Source organism: Poromitra crassiceps, assembly GCF_964638095.1.
Source record: "Poromitra crassiceps genome assembly, chromosome: 4".
NCBI lineage: Eukaryota > Metazoa > Chordata > Actinopteri > Beryciformes > Melamphaidae > Poromitra > Poromitra crassiceps.
The window spans coordinates 30,907,002-30,926,719 of NC_139626.1; the positions used below are offsets into that span (position 1 = coordinate 30,907,002).

The following is a 19,718-nucleotide window of genomic DNA, read 5'->3' on the forward strand; positions in this document are numbered from 1 at the left end:
CATCATTGATACTGTCTAGAAATATTCTATGTGATGAATCTTTATTATAGCTTATTTTTTTATTTTGTTTTATTTGACTTTTTTCCATCCATTGACTAAAGAGAGAGAGAGAGAGAGAGAGAGAGAGAGAGAGAGAGAGAGAGAGAGAGAGAGAGAGAGAGAGAGAGAGAGAGAGAGAGAGAGAGAGAGAGAGAGAGAGAGAGAGAGAGAGAGAGAGAGGGTTTCTTATCTCTGTCTGTGCTGCTCTCCCCTTGCCCAAAAACAAACCTAAGAACGTGATTTAATCCAATAATAAGCAAACACCTGTGCCAGCTGGTGTGTACAGGTACTGCCCTCTGTTGTTTCTAATTAAAGATCTACTTTTTAGTCATGCATTCTGGTTGACAGTATGTGGCATATGGCTGGGACAAATACTGTATATGATGAAGTACGTTATTAAGAAGAAGGGCTTAGATCAGCCTTTGTCATATCAAGGACCCCTAGTCCTGAATGAAATAATGGTTACTATTTAGTTTGAGAACCACTAGCTAGATAAAAACCAACGATAAAAACAGGCCAATTGCTAATTCTGACTTTATTAAATCAGCTAGGTTGATAATCAGGCAAGGAGCTGAATGGATTTTAAATTGTACTTTAGGTGGCTGGGAAATGTCCAACAAATTATTATTATGCAGATCTCAGTCAGCTAACCTGACGCTACCAGATGGGGGCGGTATTGTTTTCACAGACAAAAACAATACCGCCCCCATCTGGCAGCGTCAGGTTATCAGTCAGCCTCGATAAAAAAAAAAAAAGTGGCTGAACCTCGCGTGTTTTATATGTTCCTCAACGGACACCGTCGTTGAAACAGCGATTATTGTTTTCTGTCTCTGGCATACACAGAGATAAAACGTTGCAAAGTGCAGTCCCACGATGAGACCGCCGGTATGTGTTTTATTAAAATTACGAATCAACAGTGATTTTAGACGCGTTTGATTAAACAATGTCTGTCATACAAAGAGCCAAAACGTGGGAAATATCCGAATCAGAGGAAAGCGACGCTGACACCAAACCCGTTTTAAAATGTGAGGAGAGCTGCAGCCAGACTGTGGCTGTCAAAACAGACTGTTCTGACGAAGAAAGCGAGTCTAGTACTAGCCGGGCCCGGGCTAGTCGTTTGTCTCCTCCACGAGTGAAGCCTGGTACCCCGCATCCTACCAGGAAACGCCGCAGCAAGGAGGAGCTGGAGGCGGACAGACTGAGAGCCAGGGAGAGGAAGGAGGCGAGGCAGAGACAGCGGGAGGCTAAAGCCCGAGAGAAGGAGGAGAAGAGACGGGAGCAGCAGAGGAGGAGAGAGACGGCCGAGCAGCTGAAGAGGCTCAGGCCCGAGAACTGCCTCAGGTGTCTGACTGTTTGCCTGGATCCAGGTATAGACAGTTTTAACTTGACAACAAAAACATTCTAAATTGAACCCCCGCTCACTTCCTGTTGCAGTGTTTGCTATGGACATAAAAGAAAAAAAAACATTCAAGTGCAGGACTGACCATTCCGTGAAAACCGTCTATACAGCTGAGCAGCGAAAACAAAAGTAACGATGTCGAGTGAATATTTCTGCAGTTTGCCGAATGCTGAGAAAAAGGAAGTGCTGTGGAGGTTGCGCTCTGGTGAAAACCGTATAGGGAAGAGTGTGAGGGGCTTTTGATGCCTTCAGTTGCTGTGGGAAATATCGGTATTCAGAGGTGGACGCACTTGAAGTAGCCACTGCAGGAAAACATATTTTTTAATCTTTTTATCTTTATTGACAAAACATACAGATGTAGACAGTGCCGAACATGTGCTCAGCGTAGTGGTGTATTTGGAATGGCATTTATCAATTTTAACAGGGTAGTTGTACACAATATGATTTTCCATTGAGTCTAACATCAAGTTCAACAAGTATCTGAATAGATTAAGATTATGGTTAAAGTAAACTATGACTGGGAGAGTTTGAGTTTGAGCATGTCAACAACAGATTGTAAAATGTATTTCATTGTTATCTGGAATTGTTGGGATTCCTACGGTAAGTAATTGATATTTTGAATATTTTTGTGTTCACTCATGCAACTTGTAATCTCAGAAGTCGGACTTGAAGGCAGTATTTGACCAGGTTATGAGCTGAAATGACACGTGCATCAGTTTGTATGTCTGTCTTCCCCCAGCTGTTCTACAACATGAGGGCTCTGACATCTTGCTGGACACCCTGGTCACCTTAGAGTGCAAGTTTAGTATTGAGAGCCAGCAGCTTCCTCACAGCATCACCTGGACCAGAGTCTTACCTGAGGTTGGTACATCGCACGCACGCACGCAAGGCAAGCACACACACACACACACACACACACACACACACACACACACACACACACACACACCCCTACATCCACTATTTTGTATGGTTTCAGCACTTAATAAAGTAAAATAATCTTGAATAGGCTAATGGATAGGTGGACAGCTACTAATGCACATTTCCAAATTGTTATGTGACCTAGCTTTTGCACATCATGTGTATAAGATGTAAATTCTTCATAATCCCATGTTGTCTCATTTGAGTTTGTATACACCTTCATATTTCACAAATCCTTCTCTGTATGACACACACACTCTCCGGTTATTTTGCAGAATCTCTTAATGCTGTAAGAGCAATTGTGATGTCATCAGTGATGCAAAGTTGTGACATCATCAGTGATGTCATAAAAGCAAGTGAGCCCGCACAGTGGTCGAGCTGCAGGGCGAGCGAGGCTGCGCAGTGGCCAAGCTGCGCAGCGGGCGAGCCTAGGAATGCCTAGTTAAGTTTTCCAAATTGTCATACATTTCTCTTTTTGTTCTTGTCTTACCAGCGGGGAGAGGACAGCAATGGAGCAGTGGAGGAGGAGCAGGTGGTTCTGGTGCAGGGTGAGACTGACTTCATGGACATGGTGATCTCTGTTAACAAAGTGAGCTCCTTTGCAATGATAGCATGCAGGTTGAAGGCAGCCTAAATGAGAGAGTCCATTGATTCATCTCACTTTGAGAATATCCCCAAAAGTGTAGCAGCTGAATGTGTAGTCCATAGTATATTTGACTACTACTGTAAGATCCTGTTAATGTTCTGTAAAACTGTAAGTTGTCAATATGCCCCAATTTCACCAACACAATTTTGTTTAATGCGATCGGGTTTCTGATTCTGAATTCAGGTATGCTTATTGCTTGCTCATTGTTGCTTGTATGTTTGATCGTGCTTATGCTGCATGTCTTCTCCCTCAATGTTTTGTTGCCACTCCAGATGCTAGAAAGCGATGGGGAGGAGTCAAGAGTGGAGTCTTTCCTTCGTCCGCTATTGGAGTGTCTCAACCGAGATGCCAACAAGGTGGTCACTGTGTTAGTGATAGACTCTCACACAAACTACAGGTGAGTTTATCCATCTATGACTGTGGCTCCATAGATAGATAGATAGATACATGCTTCATTACCTACTTACTTACTTTACCACTCTTTATTGTTCTCTTTCATGGAAACCTTGTGAGCGACTCGACTGACTCCCACTATGACACTCCCACTTTACAGGACTAAAGCCTACGGTGGGCGTTCACTGGGGCAGATGCTGCAGTCCCAGTTGGGAATGGAGGCTCTGGACATTGAGGAGGTCAGTTTGAGTTTGAATCTCTTCCCTCCTTTACAGCAGGGCATCATTGATTTTAAATCTTTGTTTGTACTGTAGGTCTGGACCAGTCATCACTTCAGCGTCTGCAGTTCGTCCAAAAATGCAGCCGCTCAGCTCCTAATTGGGAAAAGAAAGTGTGTGACCACATTATGCCTGTGTTGGCCGCCCTTCACTGACTTCTGGTCCGCTTTAGGATCAACTTTCAGACGTTGTTAATTGTTTTTAAGGTTTTTAAATGGACTGGCGCCGTCCGTCCACACTCCATCCAGGGCACTGAGGTCGACAAACCATCACTTCATCTTACTGTGTGGATTTCTGTTTATTGTCGACCGTTTCCTAAATGTACCTATTTTATATTTGCTTACATGATAAGCACTTTGGTCAACTGCAGTTGTGTTAAATGTGCTATATAATTAAACGTCGCCTTGCCTCAATCTGATTAAATCTGAAAGCTGATAGCTTACAATGCAAAATTGTAACTTAAGTTTGGGTGATTTTTTATGTTTTAGCTTGAATTGAAGGATTCCATTTTCTCTATGGATAGAGAAAATTCTCTGACCTCCTGGGCTCATGAAATGATAGTGTCAACGATACAGGGGGGGTCTTAGTTCCTGAAAAATTAACATTCTGGAGTATTAGATTTTTAAGCTATACATCAGATCGGCAATTAGGCCCCGCCCCTTTTAGGGGGAAAACACAAGCCTCTCCCCGTTGACTTCAATGTAAAATAGCACTACCCCAATTTTCTTTTAGAAAAATAACAGAATCAATCTCGTTTATTAATGACCCCAAAACACCATGACATGACAATATATTACAACTCGTCTGGCCATAGAATGGGCAAGATACACCGGAAATATTACTTTGACCCATCTAAAATCATGTGACTCATGCCACATATGTCACATACAACGACGCTGGGCTCCACTACAACAGCATTTAATGTCGGAAGACTAAATTACCAACAGGCGGACACCGGAACTAGGTCAGATACGGGTCATGAGTCACATGATTTTAGATGGGTCAAAGTCATATTTCCGATGTATCTTGCGCATTGTGTGGCCGGCCGAGTTGTAATATATTGTCATGTCATGGTGTTTTGGGGTGATTAATAAACGAGATTGATTCTGTTATTTTTCTATAAATGTCTTTGCTAGTGCTATTTTACATTGAGGTAAACGGGGAGAGCCTTGTGTTTCCCCCCTAAAAAGGGGGCGGGAACATATGCCACCAGCAGCCGCCTACAAGATGACGTATTGCCGATCTGGTGTATTTACCAGTTGTAAAAAAAAAAAAGGGGGCGGATTTGTTTTATGAACTTTAATCCAGTATATTTGTAGTTTCTACTCATCTAACTTAAACTTACTTGACCATTTTCAGATCATGACTGTGATGATGTACCCTTCCTTTCGCTATATTGAAGATGAATGGCCTCTTTACATCTGTCTCCATCCCTCCCCAGGTTCTTGTGTACCTGCAGCTCTACAAGAACATCTCTCTGGTCTTCCTGGATGGCTGGCAGGACATCACTGACCATGTGTGCGCCGTCACCAAGGCCTTGTCAAAACGGCCTTTCAAGTACGCACCTACTGATGTACTTATTCACTACACACTAAGCTGATATAGAGAGGCAAAGTGAACGTCACTTCCTGCTTCAGCACTGTACCAGAGATTGTCTTCCGCAATTTATTTTCCCATAGACATTTCGTAAAATGCTTATAAAAATAGTTTTACTTGGTCAAACCAAATGGTTCAGCTATATTTAGAATCGGGAGAAACCATAGAACATTTCACTCAAAACTTAAAAAAACAACATAGAAAAAATATTTTCTTTAAACCCGCATTTTTTTTCATGTTTTGGGCTGAGTGAAATGTTATGTGGTCTCTCCTGTTTCTAAATATATCTGAACCATTTGGTTTGAACAAGTAAAACGATTTTTATAAGCATTTTATGAAATGTCTATGGGAAAATAAATGGCGGATGAAAATCTCTGGTAGCCTACAGTGCTGAAGCAGGAGGTGACGTTCCACTTTGGCTCTCTCTACTTATTCACTACACTGTCTACACACTAAGCTGATGTACTTATTTACTGACTAAAAAGCTGCCACTAGCAGAATTGGGACGGCACCCAAGTTACCACCTGATCACATCTAGCCTCACAGACAAAAGGATACACAGGGTTCCCACGGGTCCTTGGAATCCTTGAAAGTTTTTGAAAATAGACATGGGTCATTGAAAGTGCTTGAATTTCTATATTTTGTGCAAGAATAGTTCTTTTGATATGTTTTCACTGAACGTGTAACACAGCACAGTTGAGGAGTGTTCACTCATTCAAGCCTCTCTCTCTTTTTAATGGTTGTCGGTGAGCTTCTGCAAAGCCTGCTAGTTCTCATTATAAAAATGTTGAGTTTTGTAGCAGTAATGAACCTTGATCGTTGTCTCAAACTATGCCGTGTTGGCTCCTGGAATTGGAGGGAATTGGGCCTGGAAAGTGGTTGAATCGGATGTTGAAGAAGGTGTGGGGAAACGGATTGTACCTCCATGTCCCGGCAGACTGTTGACGGAGCGGGCGGAGCTCCCCTTCTGCGTGGACGGCCCGTGGGCCAGCGGGGTCCGGGCGGAGCGGGATGGCTCGGGGCTGAGCCAGGTGTGGAGCAGACAGATCCAGCAGCTGAACAGGGTCAGTCCTGCCGTGGCCTCCACCGTGACCGCAGCCTACCCCTCTCCTCAACTACTGCTGCAGGTACGGCTGACATCGTCGTCGTCCTCTGCGAGCCCGCAAAGCAGGCGCCACCTCGAGGGCAAAGCAACGAGGCGCGGTAGAAATGAGCACTGCCAGCCGACCAGGCGATGTGGATGAGCACGAGGGACGCTAGAAAGGGGAGCGCGATATTTCTAGTAGCTTTAAACAGCAAATGTCCAAATCTCACATTTATACGTAATTAAACTCTCACATGGAAACACTGTTAACTAAATAGTAGAAAATAGTATTGCCATTGTTTTATTCACAGCACATTATCTCTCTCTCTCCCGAAATCCGTAACGCCCCGACCCTGGACACTTTCAAAACATCCCTCAAGACCCACCTCTTTACCATGGCCTTTCCCCATTAGTTAGTTTTGGCTTAGTTAGTTAGCACGTTTGTTTTGCCCCTCTCCATTAATCTGTCTCCCTTGCCCCCCCCCCTTGCCCCCTCTACTGTAAAGCGACCTTGGGTTCTATGAAAGGCGCTATATAAATCAAAGTTATTATTATTATTATCTGAAATTTTTGTGCATGTTTTTGAGCCGCATTAATTTCTGCGTTTCATGTATTATTCTATTTTCCGTCTCCGATGTTGTTTCTCAGGCCTACCAGAGTGTGGCGTCGGAGGAGCAGAAGAAGGGGCTGCTGGCCGGCCTCTTAGTGAAGAGTGAAGGAAAAGACAGACGCATTGGACCAGAGATCTCAGCCAGACTCTACCGCTGCCTCACAGCCCACAATCCCCAGCTGGTGCTGGACTAATCGGTCCAGGCCCTGCTGGTGCTGGACTTATCGGTCCAGGCCCTGCTGGGTGCTGGACTTATCGGTCCAGGCCCTGCTGGTGCTGGACTAATCGGTCCAGGCCCTGCTGGTGCTGGACTTATCGGTCCAGGCCCAGCCGGTGCTGGACTTATCGGTCCAGGCCCTGCTGGTGCTGGACTTATCGCTCCAGGCCCAGCTGGTGCTGGACTTATCGCTCCAGGCCCAGCTGGTAGGCCCAGCTGGTGCTGGACTTATCGGTCCAGGCCCTGCTGGTGCTGGACTAATCTCTCCAGGCCCTGCTGGTGCTGGACTTATCGGTCCAGGCCATCTTGAGAATGAACTGGATGTATGTAAGACAGGACTGATCTGGTTTCTAATGGACCCTTGTCACCACTTGGCTACTGATGTATTCATGTAGATGTTTACAAGCTAACTAATATGCCTGGGATTGACTTGGATATCATGTTGACTTTCCAGTGGAACACTTTTGATACCCATCTGAAGCTCAACAGAGTTGAGGAGGAGGGTTCATCACATAATGTTAAGTTGCATAATGTATTAGGACGACCATGACGAACAAATCTCATCTTTTCTGTTTTATTTTATATAATTGCCTGAGAAAGAAAGTTCATAAAGTAAGAAAGAGTACCTGTAAATAGAAAATAAAATCAAGAAAACAACAAACCTTATAAGCAAAAACCATTGCTGTTATTCAAACCAAATGCAGATTATACACATTAACAAAATGTATTTCCACAGTATCAAAAAGCAAATTTTTCCCTGGGAGTTTATCCCTGAAAATAACATGTTTACACATTCACAAAATGTACAGTGTCTGGTTGACAAGATTCTAATCTGGCAAACATTAGGCCTTCCAAAGCCTGACCGTCATACAGTGTAAATGGAGAAATATCAAAGAGTAAGACATATGGCTCCTGTAAGCTCCAGACATCAGAGATGGACTGAGAATGAGCCAGATGTTACTCTCAACACCAGTCATCACAACTGCATAACATACTCACATGCTACATACATACTCACATGCTACAGTACATACTCACATGCTACATACATACTCACATGCTACAGTACATACTCACATGCTACATACATACTCACATGCTACAGTACATACTCACATGCTACATACATACTCACATGCTACAGTACATACTCACATGCTACATACATACTCACATGCTACAGTACATACTCACATGCTACATACATACCGGTACTCACATGCTACATACATACATGCTCATACATACTCACATGCTACATACATACTCACATGCTACATACATACATGCTCATACATACTCACATGCTACATACATACATGCTACATAAATACTCACATGCTACATACATGCTCATACATACTCACATGCTACATACATACTCACATGCTACAGTACATACTCACATGCTACAGTACATACTCACATGCGACATACATACTCACATGCTACATACTCACATGCTACATACATACTCACATGCTACATACATACTCACTTGCTTCTTCCCATTCACTGACTAAGTTGTTTGAATGATACAAAAATGCTAGATAAAAAAGAGAATAACCCACTCGCAAACCTGGTTAAGTAGAATAATAATACCATATATGTTGCTTTCTCAAAAACTCAAAGGACTTTACAGCTAAGAACAACACAACAAAAACACCATTAAGGCGAAGGTTTAAATATACCTAAGACTAGTTAATAATACCATGATACATACAACAATGATAAGCTTCTCTAAAAAGGTAAGTTGACAATGTCCGCTGCTCTGACTGCGGGAGGTAGGTTGTTCCAAATATGCGGAGCAGAGCCTTGTCTGTCTCACAGTGCGGAGCCTTGTCTGTCTCACACAGCGCGGAGCCTTGTCTGTCTCACACAGTGCAGAGCCTTATCTGTCTCACACAATGCGGAGCCTTGTCTGTCTCACACAGTGCGGAGCCTTGTCTGTCTCACACAGTGCTGAGCCTTGTCTGTCTCACACAGTGTGGAGCCTTGTCTGTCTCTCACAGTGTGGAGCCTTGTCTGTCTGACAGTGCGGAGCCTTGTCTGTCTGACACAGTGCGGAGCCTTGTCTGTCTCACACAGTGCGGAGCCTTGTCTGTCTCACACAGTGTGGAGCCTTGTCTGTCTCACACAGTGTGGAGCCTTGTCTGTCTCACAGTGCGGCGAATGAGAGGGACAGTAGATGGGGAGGAGTTCTGTGAGGTATTTTGGAGCTGAGTCGTGCAGGGACTTGAAGGTGAGGAGCATAACTTTGTAGGTTATCCTGTAAGGTACAGGAAGCCAGTGAAGATCCTGAAGGATTGGGGTGATGTGGCGTTGAAAGGGGGTGGAGGTCAGGAGACGAGCAGCAGAGTTTTGAACCAGCTGCAGTTTAAGGAGACGTGAAGGGAGGCCAGTCAGTGCAATGATCCAACGAAAGCATGATAAGACGTGCATCGACAAGGTTGAGATATGGGCGGATCCGGGCGATGTTTCAGAGGTGAAAAAAGGCAGACTGTCTGCTTTTGTTTATGTAAGGTTCCAAAGAGAGCGTAGAATCCAGGATGACTCCAAGGTTCTTCACTTGCAGGGAAGGTGTGACTGTCAGATGAGCAAAAGAAAGGCAGAGGTTGTGAACTGTGTTGGTTGTTGACTTGGAGCCGAAGAGGATTATTTCACTTTTGTCTGTGTTAAGTTTGGCTAAAGAGACGTGGGTGCTCTTTCCTCCATGTCTTCTAACAGAACATGTCGATGGTAGAATAGCTGTGTACTCATACATGTTTTGGCTACGGAGTCATGTCCGGCGGCATCTTTTGCTCTGGTAGTCTTCTGGCTCAGAACAGCAGCTATCGTAGTCACTGCTGGGGGGTGTGGGAGGGCAGTGGCATGCACGCGGGACCATGTCAGGGATGGGACTGGAGCAGGGGCTGGGGGAGGAACAGGCACTGATGGTGGGCAAGGGGCTGGGGCTTGCCTCCTCTGGAAAGGCCTCAGGGGCGCCCGCAGGCCGCTCTGAGTCATCGGGGCCACTGCCCAGGGTGAAGACCCAGCCTAGCTGCATGCGCAGGAGGGTGCGCAGGCCCGGCGGCAGCTCCGAGACATCCAGCCCGTCCGGGCGGCGGGACGACGCCTGGCGGAGCCGGGCACAGCAGAGGTACTGCAGGGAGGTGGGGGTGTAGCAGGCATGGATCACCTTCATGCTGCTCTTGGCTGCTGTGGAGCACACCATGGGGTAGAGCTTCTTGTTCTGCAGCCGGGTGGCGGCGACGCCTGATGAGCAGAGGAGGTGATGGTTCAGGGTGCAAATATTGTTCATGAGGAAAAGACACTTGGCAGTCATCACTCAAAGGTTTTGTGCAGCTAAACGGACCGGATTGAATCTCCGGGAAACACTCACCAATGTAGCGGCGATTTTTGTAGAAGGTCAAGGTACCGTGCCAGGTGTCCAGGTGAACTCCTATGATGGAGCCTTGACCAAACCGGGAGGAGAACTTCACCTTCTCCCCTTTGTGCTGGAAGAGACCTTCACATATATAGAGAGTTGAAAAATATAAGAATCAGGATTCTTCTTGAACGACTGATTATCAAGGTCAAAATATCTCTGTCCAGTTGTATTAGTTCATCTGGTAAGTCCATATGTCATACTAGAACAGTGACTTTAGTATTTGTCAGTTATAGGAAAAAACATGGCACTGTATTTGTAATTTGGGGGGGGGGGGGGAGGGAATCACATTGAAAATATGTCACTGAGGCATCTCGCACGGGCGACAGCTTGCATACACAGCTTGGCCCGCAGTTGGGCTGTTGGGTGGGATTTATGACATCACTGATGATGTCACAGTGGGATTTATGACATCACTGATGATGTCACACGTGGGACAGACAGACAAACAGAAACAGACAGAGCCCTAGCTCCCATTTATATACTGATGATGATGATGATGATTGGAATTAGGGGGGGAAACTTGACATAAAAAATTTACTGAATGTAACACACTTTTCTTTGTTGACCATGCACTCAACATTTTCCAATTACATTTAACTTTGCACTCTTTTGCTGTTGAGGGGAGGGGGTTTAGTGGAGGGGGAGAGGCTTGATTTGCATCTAATTGGCATATTTGTGGAAGAATGCTGGCTACCAGAAACTGATGAGAAGAAGAACAAGTGACTATCAGCTGGAGGCGTGGCCAGCAGTGACTCTCAGCTGGAGGCGTGGCCAGCAGTGACTCTCAGTTGGAGGCGTGGCCAGCAGTGACTCTTAGCTGGAGGCGTGGCCAGCAGTGACTCTCAGCTGGAGGCGTGGCCAGCAGTGACTCTCAGCTGGAGGGGCAAAAGCTCGGATGCATCTACAGTCAGACAAGCCGGTCATTTTCTGGTGGTCAACGTTCTTCCAAAAATATGCAGATTAGATGCAAATCACACTCCTCCTACCACTGGACACCCCTCCCCTCAACACCAAAAGAGCCAATGAAACCACCCTCCCAAATGTTTTATGAAAAAATGATTGATTTTTCAGTAGATTTTTTGTTTTCAATGCCAATGTCCTCTTTTACAAGGCCACTATCACTGTTCTGGCTCCATAAGTCCTGGTCTATTTTAATCGCTGCCCTCTGACCTGTGTAGGAGAGGCCCCAGCTGTTCTCATCGTGCCCCAGCAGGCTGCAGAAACTGTGTTTGAACTTCTCCATGTTCACCTCCAAAGTTCCAATGCCCACCATCTACACCGGTCAGTACCGACCCACAATGAAGACAGGACCCAAAATGTACAGGTTAACAAAAGCTCCGAAAGGAACACAATGATCCTCGACATCCATCAGTGATAACTTGAGTTTGGGAAACTTTCAAGCCTAGTTCAGTTTTAGCGCCATACTACAATGGTTCCATACTGTTCAAGCCAACTGCCACCCACCATGTCGGTGCCATAGACGGGGGAAGTCATCTTGATTTCCCAGAAGTGTTGGCCCTCTGCGAGCTCCTTGGTGCCACGGATGGCAGCCGTGCCACAGCTGTAGTCTGAGTGAAAGCTCACCTTCCTGTTGTCAGAGCTCAGGGATGCTCCAGCGGACATGTGCTCGTCCCACACCCAGTCAAAACCTGAAACACAGCACACACCAACAGCTGTATCAAAACCTGAAACACAGCACACACCAACAGCTGTATCAAAACCTGAAACACAGCACACACCAACAGCTGGAGCAATTGGATGCCTAAAACGTATTGTTCATCTCCAACAAGGTTTTCACCCGTTTGTAAGCAGGAGATCTCAAACATGTATTTGATTTCCATGACATTTGGTGTATAGATAAGTCTTGTGCCAAGGAACAATTGATTAGATTTGTGGATTTTGATCTGGGGTTTCTGTCATTATTTAGTCATGATATTGTTTTTTTTTTGCCATAAGTATATCACTAGTTAAGTTCAGTTTGTTTTTATTTTCCATGACTGGACATGTAACAAGCAGAACAAATAAGGGGGATACAATCACTTTGGTTGGTAAAGTGCAAGTTTGTAAGACACCAAGTCCTTCTAAACAAGTCAGATCTGCTACTGCAGACTTAAGTGTCCAAGTGCCCGAAAAGGGGATAGGGGGAAGCAAGGATCGAGCTTGTCGTTACAGGCCCTACCCCGTCTTTCAATCTCACGTTAATTTACATAGTTTGGTCATCAGCGCGCCTCATAGCGCATCAATGTATTTTTTGTTCTTTCAACAGCAGCATTTGGTATACATTCATACTTATACTATTTAGTATGTATATATATATACACACACACACACACACACACACACACACACACACACACACACCCATATATATATATGTGTCTGTGTACACACACACACACACACTTCTATCTATCTATCTATCTATATATATATATATATATATAGCCATAATAACTATAAAATTATAGAGACTATATTATATTCCAAAATCCTATCGGTATGTTTGCAGGTTGAAGAAATCCTGAATAGGCACATTGGCAGATGTTTGTGCTCTCTTCAGTGCCTTCTAGTTCTGTGCTTATTTCTGTGATCTACGATGAATGTGGAACAGATATTGCTCACCAAAAGCCAAATGTAAATGTAGCTCAAGTATTATATACTTTCATAATATTGTCACAGATAATAAGCCTAGAGATACAAGAGAAGTTGTCACTACAATTTGTTGTCCACATGCAATACTGCAGTAGGGTTATTAATATGATGTGTCAAGCTAAACGCCCTAGTTCACCGTGTTCCTCAGCCTTTCTCACCCTGGTGCTCTTCCCCACAGAGGCAGTCACTTATGCGACTGAAGCCCAGCAGGCTGACCCCGGGACCGGGCTCCTCCTGGGGGTCACACTGGCAGGAAGACTCTCCCATCACAGGTCCTGTGCTGCTGGGCCTGGACCCCACCTCAGCCACAGCCTGGGAACTGGCCAGGTAATGCTCCTCGGAGTCCAAATGGCTGGTCTGGTTGACACAAACAGTAGAGACAGCATTGTGTAAGTCCAGGCATGTGGCCAGCATGGTCCACCATGTTGGCTTGGAGGCAAGGGAAGGCAATAGATCCAGTGGAGAGAGGCTGCAAACTGTATTTTGAAGTCTTCTCAATTCCACTAACGGGCAGCTGTGATGTTTCACTTTTATCAGCAAAGATGTCTGAACTAACGGAGTGACAGCATGGCAAGTTCAAATGCACATATAACTTTGACTCAAAACTTCCAGACTGTTCATGTTGCCTCACCATCCAGCAAACTAGTTGTGCTCTCAATCTAACCAGCACAACTGTGATGTCATCACCTATATGGCATGCTCGCAAGACCAAACGACATGACCTTTTCCCCTAAAAGCTGTCCATGACTCCTATTGGTGAGACAAGCCATGGGTGCCAGTAGGGTAAAAATAGACCCTGTCCAAAAATACAGCGCCCCCTATCCACATCTTAGACACAGCCATTTTGAGACGGGGGACAATCCCAGTGGAAATTTTTGATGACTGCACCGAAGTACTGATACATCTACTTTTCCCCCCACCAGCAACTACTCAATTTCATTTAAGTGTATCTTGTAAGTGTCTGTAAGTGTAAATGCTTTTCTCCAGTTCCCTTCCATGTATAATCGGTATAATCATTCTCTCCCCCCCCCCTTCTTTTTGTTCTCTCTATCGCACACTCCGCCGTGTCTCCCGGGTTCCTTCTCACCTGTGTTGTTGTCTGGCCCTCCCACTCCTCTCTGTCAGAAGCCTGGATGACTGCCACGGCATCTGTCTCCTGCCCTGTCTCCATCCAAGCCACAAGCGGAGCCCAGCCGTTCCTGCCCCTCCTCTGCATGGCCGCTCTGTGGACAGCAGAGCCAGAACCTTGTGACCAGCTGACACCATCTGTCATATACTTTTCATATTATGTAAAGTAAGTGGTGTGTGTCACAGTTTATTTATTAACCCAAAGCAGATTAAATTCAAAACAGGGTAGCTGAAAATACTTACCATTTCAGCTTACAGTACAACACAGTATATAGACTCAGCTGAATATGAATATTGTATTTCAAAATTAGAAATCCACACAAAAAAAGAGATACATATTTAGATGACTTACTTGATAAAGCATTGCCAGTAGTATGAAATAAAGCACACTTTGGGTTACCGAAGCGTTCATTTGCAAAAACAGCTAAATGGCATTATGAATAAACAACACCTGTTTGATAATCCCTGGAGTGCACATAAAAAAAACAGTATTGAGGTGATTTATGTAAAAATGATCAGATGAACATATTGTAACGTGTTCGGGTAATCCAGGTATTACCTGTAATGTGATGTGCAACATAAGTGTCTGGATTGTAGCTAGGAACTAATGTGTGTGGGTGTGTTCCTAGGGGAAACGGGGTATATAGGACCAGCGGCCGGGGTGCCGGAGGGAGTCTAGCTATGGAGTGAGCGAGACCGGTTGTTGTGTCTAGAGCTAGCTGTGTGAAGCTAGCTGCTAGGAGCTAAAGAAGCCTGTGAATAAAGAACCTGTACCAACTACAACTCTCCGTTCTTTGGCGTATCACCGATACGTTACATTGGTGTCAGAAGTGAAGCGGTAGCGCCTCTGATTCGGTCGAGAGGGGAGAGAGTGAGGAGGAACGGCGGAGAAAAAGTTGGAGATCAAAGGCTCGAGCGACCTAGCAGTAGCGAGCTAGCTGTGTGAGCTAGCTGCTACGAGCGCCACGTGTGATGGTGCGATTAGAAGAATGCCTGTCGGCGAACGGGAGAAAAGAAGAGCTGACGACGGGGATCAGCTCGGTGCTGGCGGGCATGGAAGCCCGCTTGATGCAGGAGATCAGACGACTGTTGGAGGCGACACCAGCCTGGGCGGAGGGGCTTATGGAGCTGCTACGAGAGGTCGCGCAGCACGGAGAGAAGCGGACGGAGGAACCACAAAATAGACTGTGTTGGAGCTGTGGAGAACCGGGCCACGTGGCGAGGTGGTGCCGAGGCGATCCCGGGAGACGGACCGGGTATGCGGGACAACGACATGGACAGCAGGGAGCCTGCTGGGCATGTGGAGCGATTGGACATTTAGCCAGAGAATGTCAAGAAGCTGTCGGAGATTGGAGAACAGCGAGAGAGGAGAGACGTGCAGGCGGTGAACAGGTGAGGCTTTGTTGGGCTTGCCAGTCGCCTGAACATTTAGCTAGAGACTGCACTAAGAGTGTGAACGCTGGAAGAGACACACAGCCGGGGGAGCAGCCCGAGCAACAAGCGGCGGAGCAGCGGAGCAGTGCAGAGCCGATTGTTCTGGGCAGGAGAGTGACTGTTGAGCCGGCCCAGGCTAGCTGCTCTGCATGCCAGCCAGTGGTGGGGGAGATCGCCATCAGCGACGAGACCATCAGGATAATGGGAATCGTTTTGAACAGCCAGAGGGAGGTGAGCGACATCATCTGCAGAGCTGTTACAGTCGGGGGAGCGGCGCTCGTGTCCCCGGGGGAGCGAGAGGGGTCAACGCTGGAGGAGCCGGCCCAGCCAAGCCGCTGCACAGCCCCCACGGCTGCGCTGCAGAAAGTCGAGGTGGAGATCGACGCCGATGGTGTCCGCCCTGCTGTCCTCAACACGCCGCCCCCTGGGGGAGCGGGACGGGAGGACAAGCGAGTGCAAGCGGTGGAGCCGATAGACGAGGAGAGGCACATCACGCATGTCAACGGGGGTGAGTGGAGACGCAGACAGATGGAGGATGCGGATATCGGTCCGGTGTATGCGTGGGTAGCGGCCGGACGGCGGCCCCCTGTGGAGGAGATTCACACATGTTCCGGGGCCACGAGGGGACTGTGGAACATGTTTTCGGACCTGCATCTGGGTGGAGATGGGGTTTTGGAGAGAAAGGGGCACGGGAAAAGCGGGACCCAGTGGGTTGTACCCGGTTGCCTGCGAGAATTGGCACTGAAGGGGGTGCACGATGGCCCATACGGTGATCGTGGGCCCGAGGAGACACTCAGCCTCCTCCGTAGACATTTCTACTGGGGCAAACAAAAGGAGGACGTGCGGAGATACTGCAGTGCATGTGTTGACTGTAATGGGCTTCGGATGGGACAGAAGCTTTAAAAGGGGGGATGGAAATAGTGGTTGAAGTGAAGTGGGATAATGTGAATAAGAAAAAAAGGTTTAAATGAAGGTAATGGAAAAAAGAAATGATGTCAATGTGATGGGTTTGAGTTAAATTGAAGATGAGTGCAAAGAGAAAAGAGGGAATGTAAATGTTGGGGCTTGTGTTAAGTGAAAATGTTGGGGAAAAGGGTGCTAATGGGAAGTAACTAAATGATGGTGGGAGTGAATGCAAAATAAGTGGTGTTAAAGAGAAGGGCTATTGGAATGGGAATGTGAATTGAAATGTGGGTTGAATGTAAAGGAATGGGGAAAGATGAAAAGAAATGCAAATGGTGGTGGTGGAACGAAAATTAAGAAGTAGTGAAATAATAAGAGACAAATTGGGGGAATACAAAATGTTGTGGGGTGGTGTGTTTTGGTACAGGGGGATATGTGTGGGTTGTGGGTGTCAATGTGGGCATTGAGCTAATGTTGGGTGAGGAGTATGTAACGTGTTCGGGTAATCCAGGTATTACCTGTAATGTGATGTGCAACATAAGTGTCTGGATTGTAGCTAGGAACTAATGTGTGTGGGTGTGTTCCTAGGGGAAACGGGGTATATAGGACCAGCGGCCGGGGTGCCGGAGGGAGTCTAGCTATGGAGTGAGCGAGACCGGTTGTTGTGTCTAGAGCTAGCTGTGTGAAGCTAGCTGCTAGGAGCTAAAGAAGCCTGTGAATAAAGAACCTGTACCAACTACAACTCTCCGTTCTTTGGCGTATCACCGATACGTTACAATATTTTAATTATGAATGATGATAAAGATTTACAAGAAATAAAATAATTACAATATAAATTCATCAATATATGATTTAAAACCATAAAAAATACAAATGGAGATACCTGTTTTTGCAAATGAACACTTTGTGTCATCCTAAGATGTTTGCTTACAGAAATTGTTAGATTTTTGAGGATTGAAACATTGACTCTCAAATTCCATGCACTTGTTCAACCTTTAAACCTTCTGCTTTGCCACTCCGGCAGGACATCTGCTAAATAACTTCAACAACAGATAAACACAGATATGGTCACCTGACCCAGTGACTATACTGTCTAGCATATCCTTACATTTTCACTCCTATAACGGTAGTGGATACACTCTCTGCAAACCCAAGTGTGTGACAGGTGTGTCGGATGAAGATATATAGCAGAACGGAAAAATCCCGCACACCGTCTCCCTTCTACACTGTCTAGCATATCCTTACATTTTCACTCAGTCTTGGCAATGTCATTGATTTTGGAAGAAAGGTTTGTATTTAACTCTGAGAATGGCAGTGCCAGTGGATGGGATGGCATGAATTGTGGGGGGAAAACTGGCTTCTGATATGATTTTATCTTCCACTTACTTTCAAACATTATGATAGTGTTTTGAAGACCAAATAAATTGTTTCAGTCACAATTTTGTGTCATCATGACACAGTGAACAGCTATAGACTGAAATGGTGATCACAGAATTCATATAATCATTGGTCAGTGGAAGTCACTACTGCATACTTTTACTTTAGTATAAAAGCAAAAATAACAGTATTTAGTTGGACATTTTGGATATTTTGATCATCTTTCCATCTCTGCCCTTTATAACTCGTCTTGTGAAGCAAGTACTTCCAAAACTATTCACTCAAAGCAGTGTCTGACAACGATTATGTGAACTGTAATGTATCAGTGCTGTGCCGTTCAGCGCTCTAACCATCACTGCTGATTCCCTGGATTCCAATGTTTTGTTTTGCTGACGAATTCTCCTGCATTCATTAGGATTTAAGATGCAGTGTATACCAACCTGTTAGCATGTCTTTGTTAATGCCACCAGTGAACAGAGCAGCTGGTGCCTGCTTAACAAGCAGGTGCAGGAGATAACTGCAGTTAGCTCGTCTCAGTTTAATTGGGCCTTGTCCTACATACTGTAATGCCATCATCTGGACACCTCATTCAGGACAGACTATCACTGGCAGCCATTGTTCTGATGGCCATAACATGAATGCAGTGCAGTGGGACTGTGACAGACATGTGAATGAGTTTTGTCTTTCAGTGTCAAATATAGAGGCATCGTTCAAATGCACCAGGTCTTATACACCAGGGTTTCCTCACTACTTTACTAGTGTAGCCAACTGTGCATCCAAATGGATTGGATGTGAAAAGAATAGACTGATCTTTCCTGAAAATCTGTATTTACTGTACAAGTGTACAGCTATACCTCCCTTCTGTGATCAGCATGCCCCCTTGTCTTGAAGTTTAAAAAGGCCCTTGCTTCTCTCTCTCTCTCTCTCTCTCTCTCTCTCTCTCTCTCTCTCTCTCTCTCTCTCTCTCTCTCTCTCCATATTTCACTTTCTGAACATTTCTCTCTTGCATGATCATTTTACGGTCGCAGTGCGTTAGGGTTAGGGAAAAATAAATAGGAATATTTTGTTACATTTACAGTATTGTCACTTCTCATTGCTATTGTTTGCTTGTAATCTTTGTGAGCTAGGAATCATAATTCTGCTATATTATATATTTATTAGGAAATACCATCACAATTTTAACAACTCAGGGCATTTATTTAGTTTGTGATAGCTTCATCATAAATATTCACAATGGTCACAATACAACAGCTGCAGTTCAGGCTCGGTTAAGCTCTTACCTTAGTCATCTGTGCTTCTATGACTATATCCGACTGTGCGACAGGTGCAATTTGCGTGTCCCACTTCTCAGCGAGCCAGACGTAAACATTACTGCTCCACGCCCTCGTCTTATGCTGGTTGGATAAGACTATCTGGGGGCGGGGTTTATTTAAATTGTATTGCTTACCAAGTAGGGTAACAATGAATTCCCATTAAGTAAGATAAGTTCCCAGATAAGATAAGATAAGATAAATTCCCAGTAAGATAGATAACTGTGACCTTTGTTGTGTGGAGTGTGGTCTGCTGACTAAAATATGCACGGGAATCCCCATTACATTCTCAAGAGTTTTT

At 45.4% G+C, this 19,718-nt stretch overlaps 2 protein-coding genes across 2 annotated transcripts; one reads left to right on the forward strand and one right to left on the reverse strand.

Annotated features, from left to right (window-relative positions):
- Positions 1-900: 900 nt before the first annotated feature.
- On the forward strand, positions 901-7,788 carry eme2 (essential meiotic structure-specific endonuclease subunit 2). The gene is made up of 8 exons (XM_083634546.1): positions 901-1,406; positions 2,178-2,299; positions 2,853-2,948; positions 3,278-3,402; positions 3,559-3,637; positions 5,118-5,233; positions 6,210-6,399; positions 7,005-7,788. The coding sequence occupies exons 1-8, from the start codon at positions 983-985 to the stop codon at positions 7,158-7,160; spliced, it is 1,308 nt and encodes a 435-aa protein (XP_083490672.1). The 5' UTR covers positions 901-982; the 3' UTR covers positions 7,161-7,788.
- A 2,174-nt stretch (positions 7,789-9,962) lies between these two features.
- spsb3b (splA/ryanodine receptor domain and SOCS box containing 3b) lies at positions 9,963-19,476 on the reverse strand (the record flags this gene model as incomplete). The annotated part of the gene is made up of 7 exons (XM_083635882.1): positions 9,963-10,438; positions 10,566-10,691; positions 11,784-11,886; positions 12,078-12,262; positions 13,424-13,622; positions 14,353-14,510; positions 19,422-19,476. 7 exons carry the CDS (start codon positions 19,474-19,476, stop codon positions 9,963-9,965), a joined length of 1,302 nt encoding a protein of 433 aa, XP_083492008.1.
- Positions 19,477-19,718: the final 242 nt, after the last annotated feature.

What these genes read in the sequence shown, in the direction of transcription:
- eme2 (XM_083634546.1), top strand. Translation starts at nt 983, where the DNA reads ATGTCTGTCATACAAAGAGCCAAAACGTGGGAAATATCCGAATCAGAG. An exon ending in TGGTGATCTCTGTTAACAAA is followed by an intron (nt 2,949 to 3,277) that starts GTGAGCTCCTTT and finishes TTGCCACTCCAG; the next exon opens with ATGCTAGAAAGCGATGGGGA. An exon ending in AGGCTCTGGACATTGAGGAG is followed by an intron (nt 3,638 to 5,117) that starts GTCAGTTTGAGT and finishes ATCCCTCCCCAG; the next exon opens with GTTCTTGTGTACCTGCAGCT.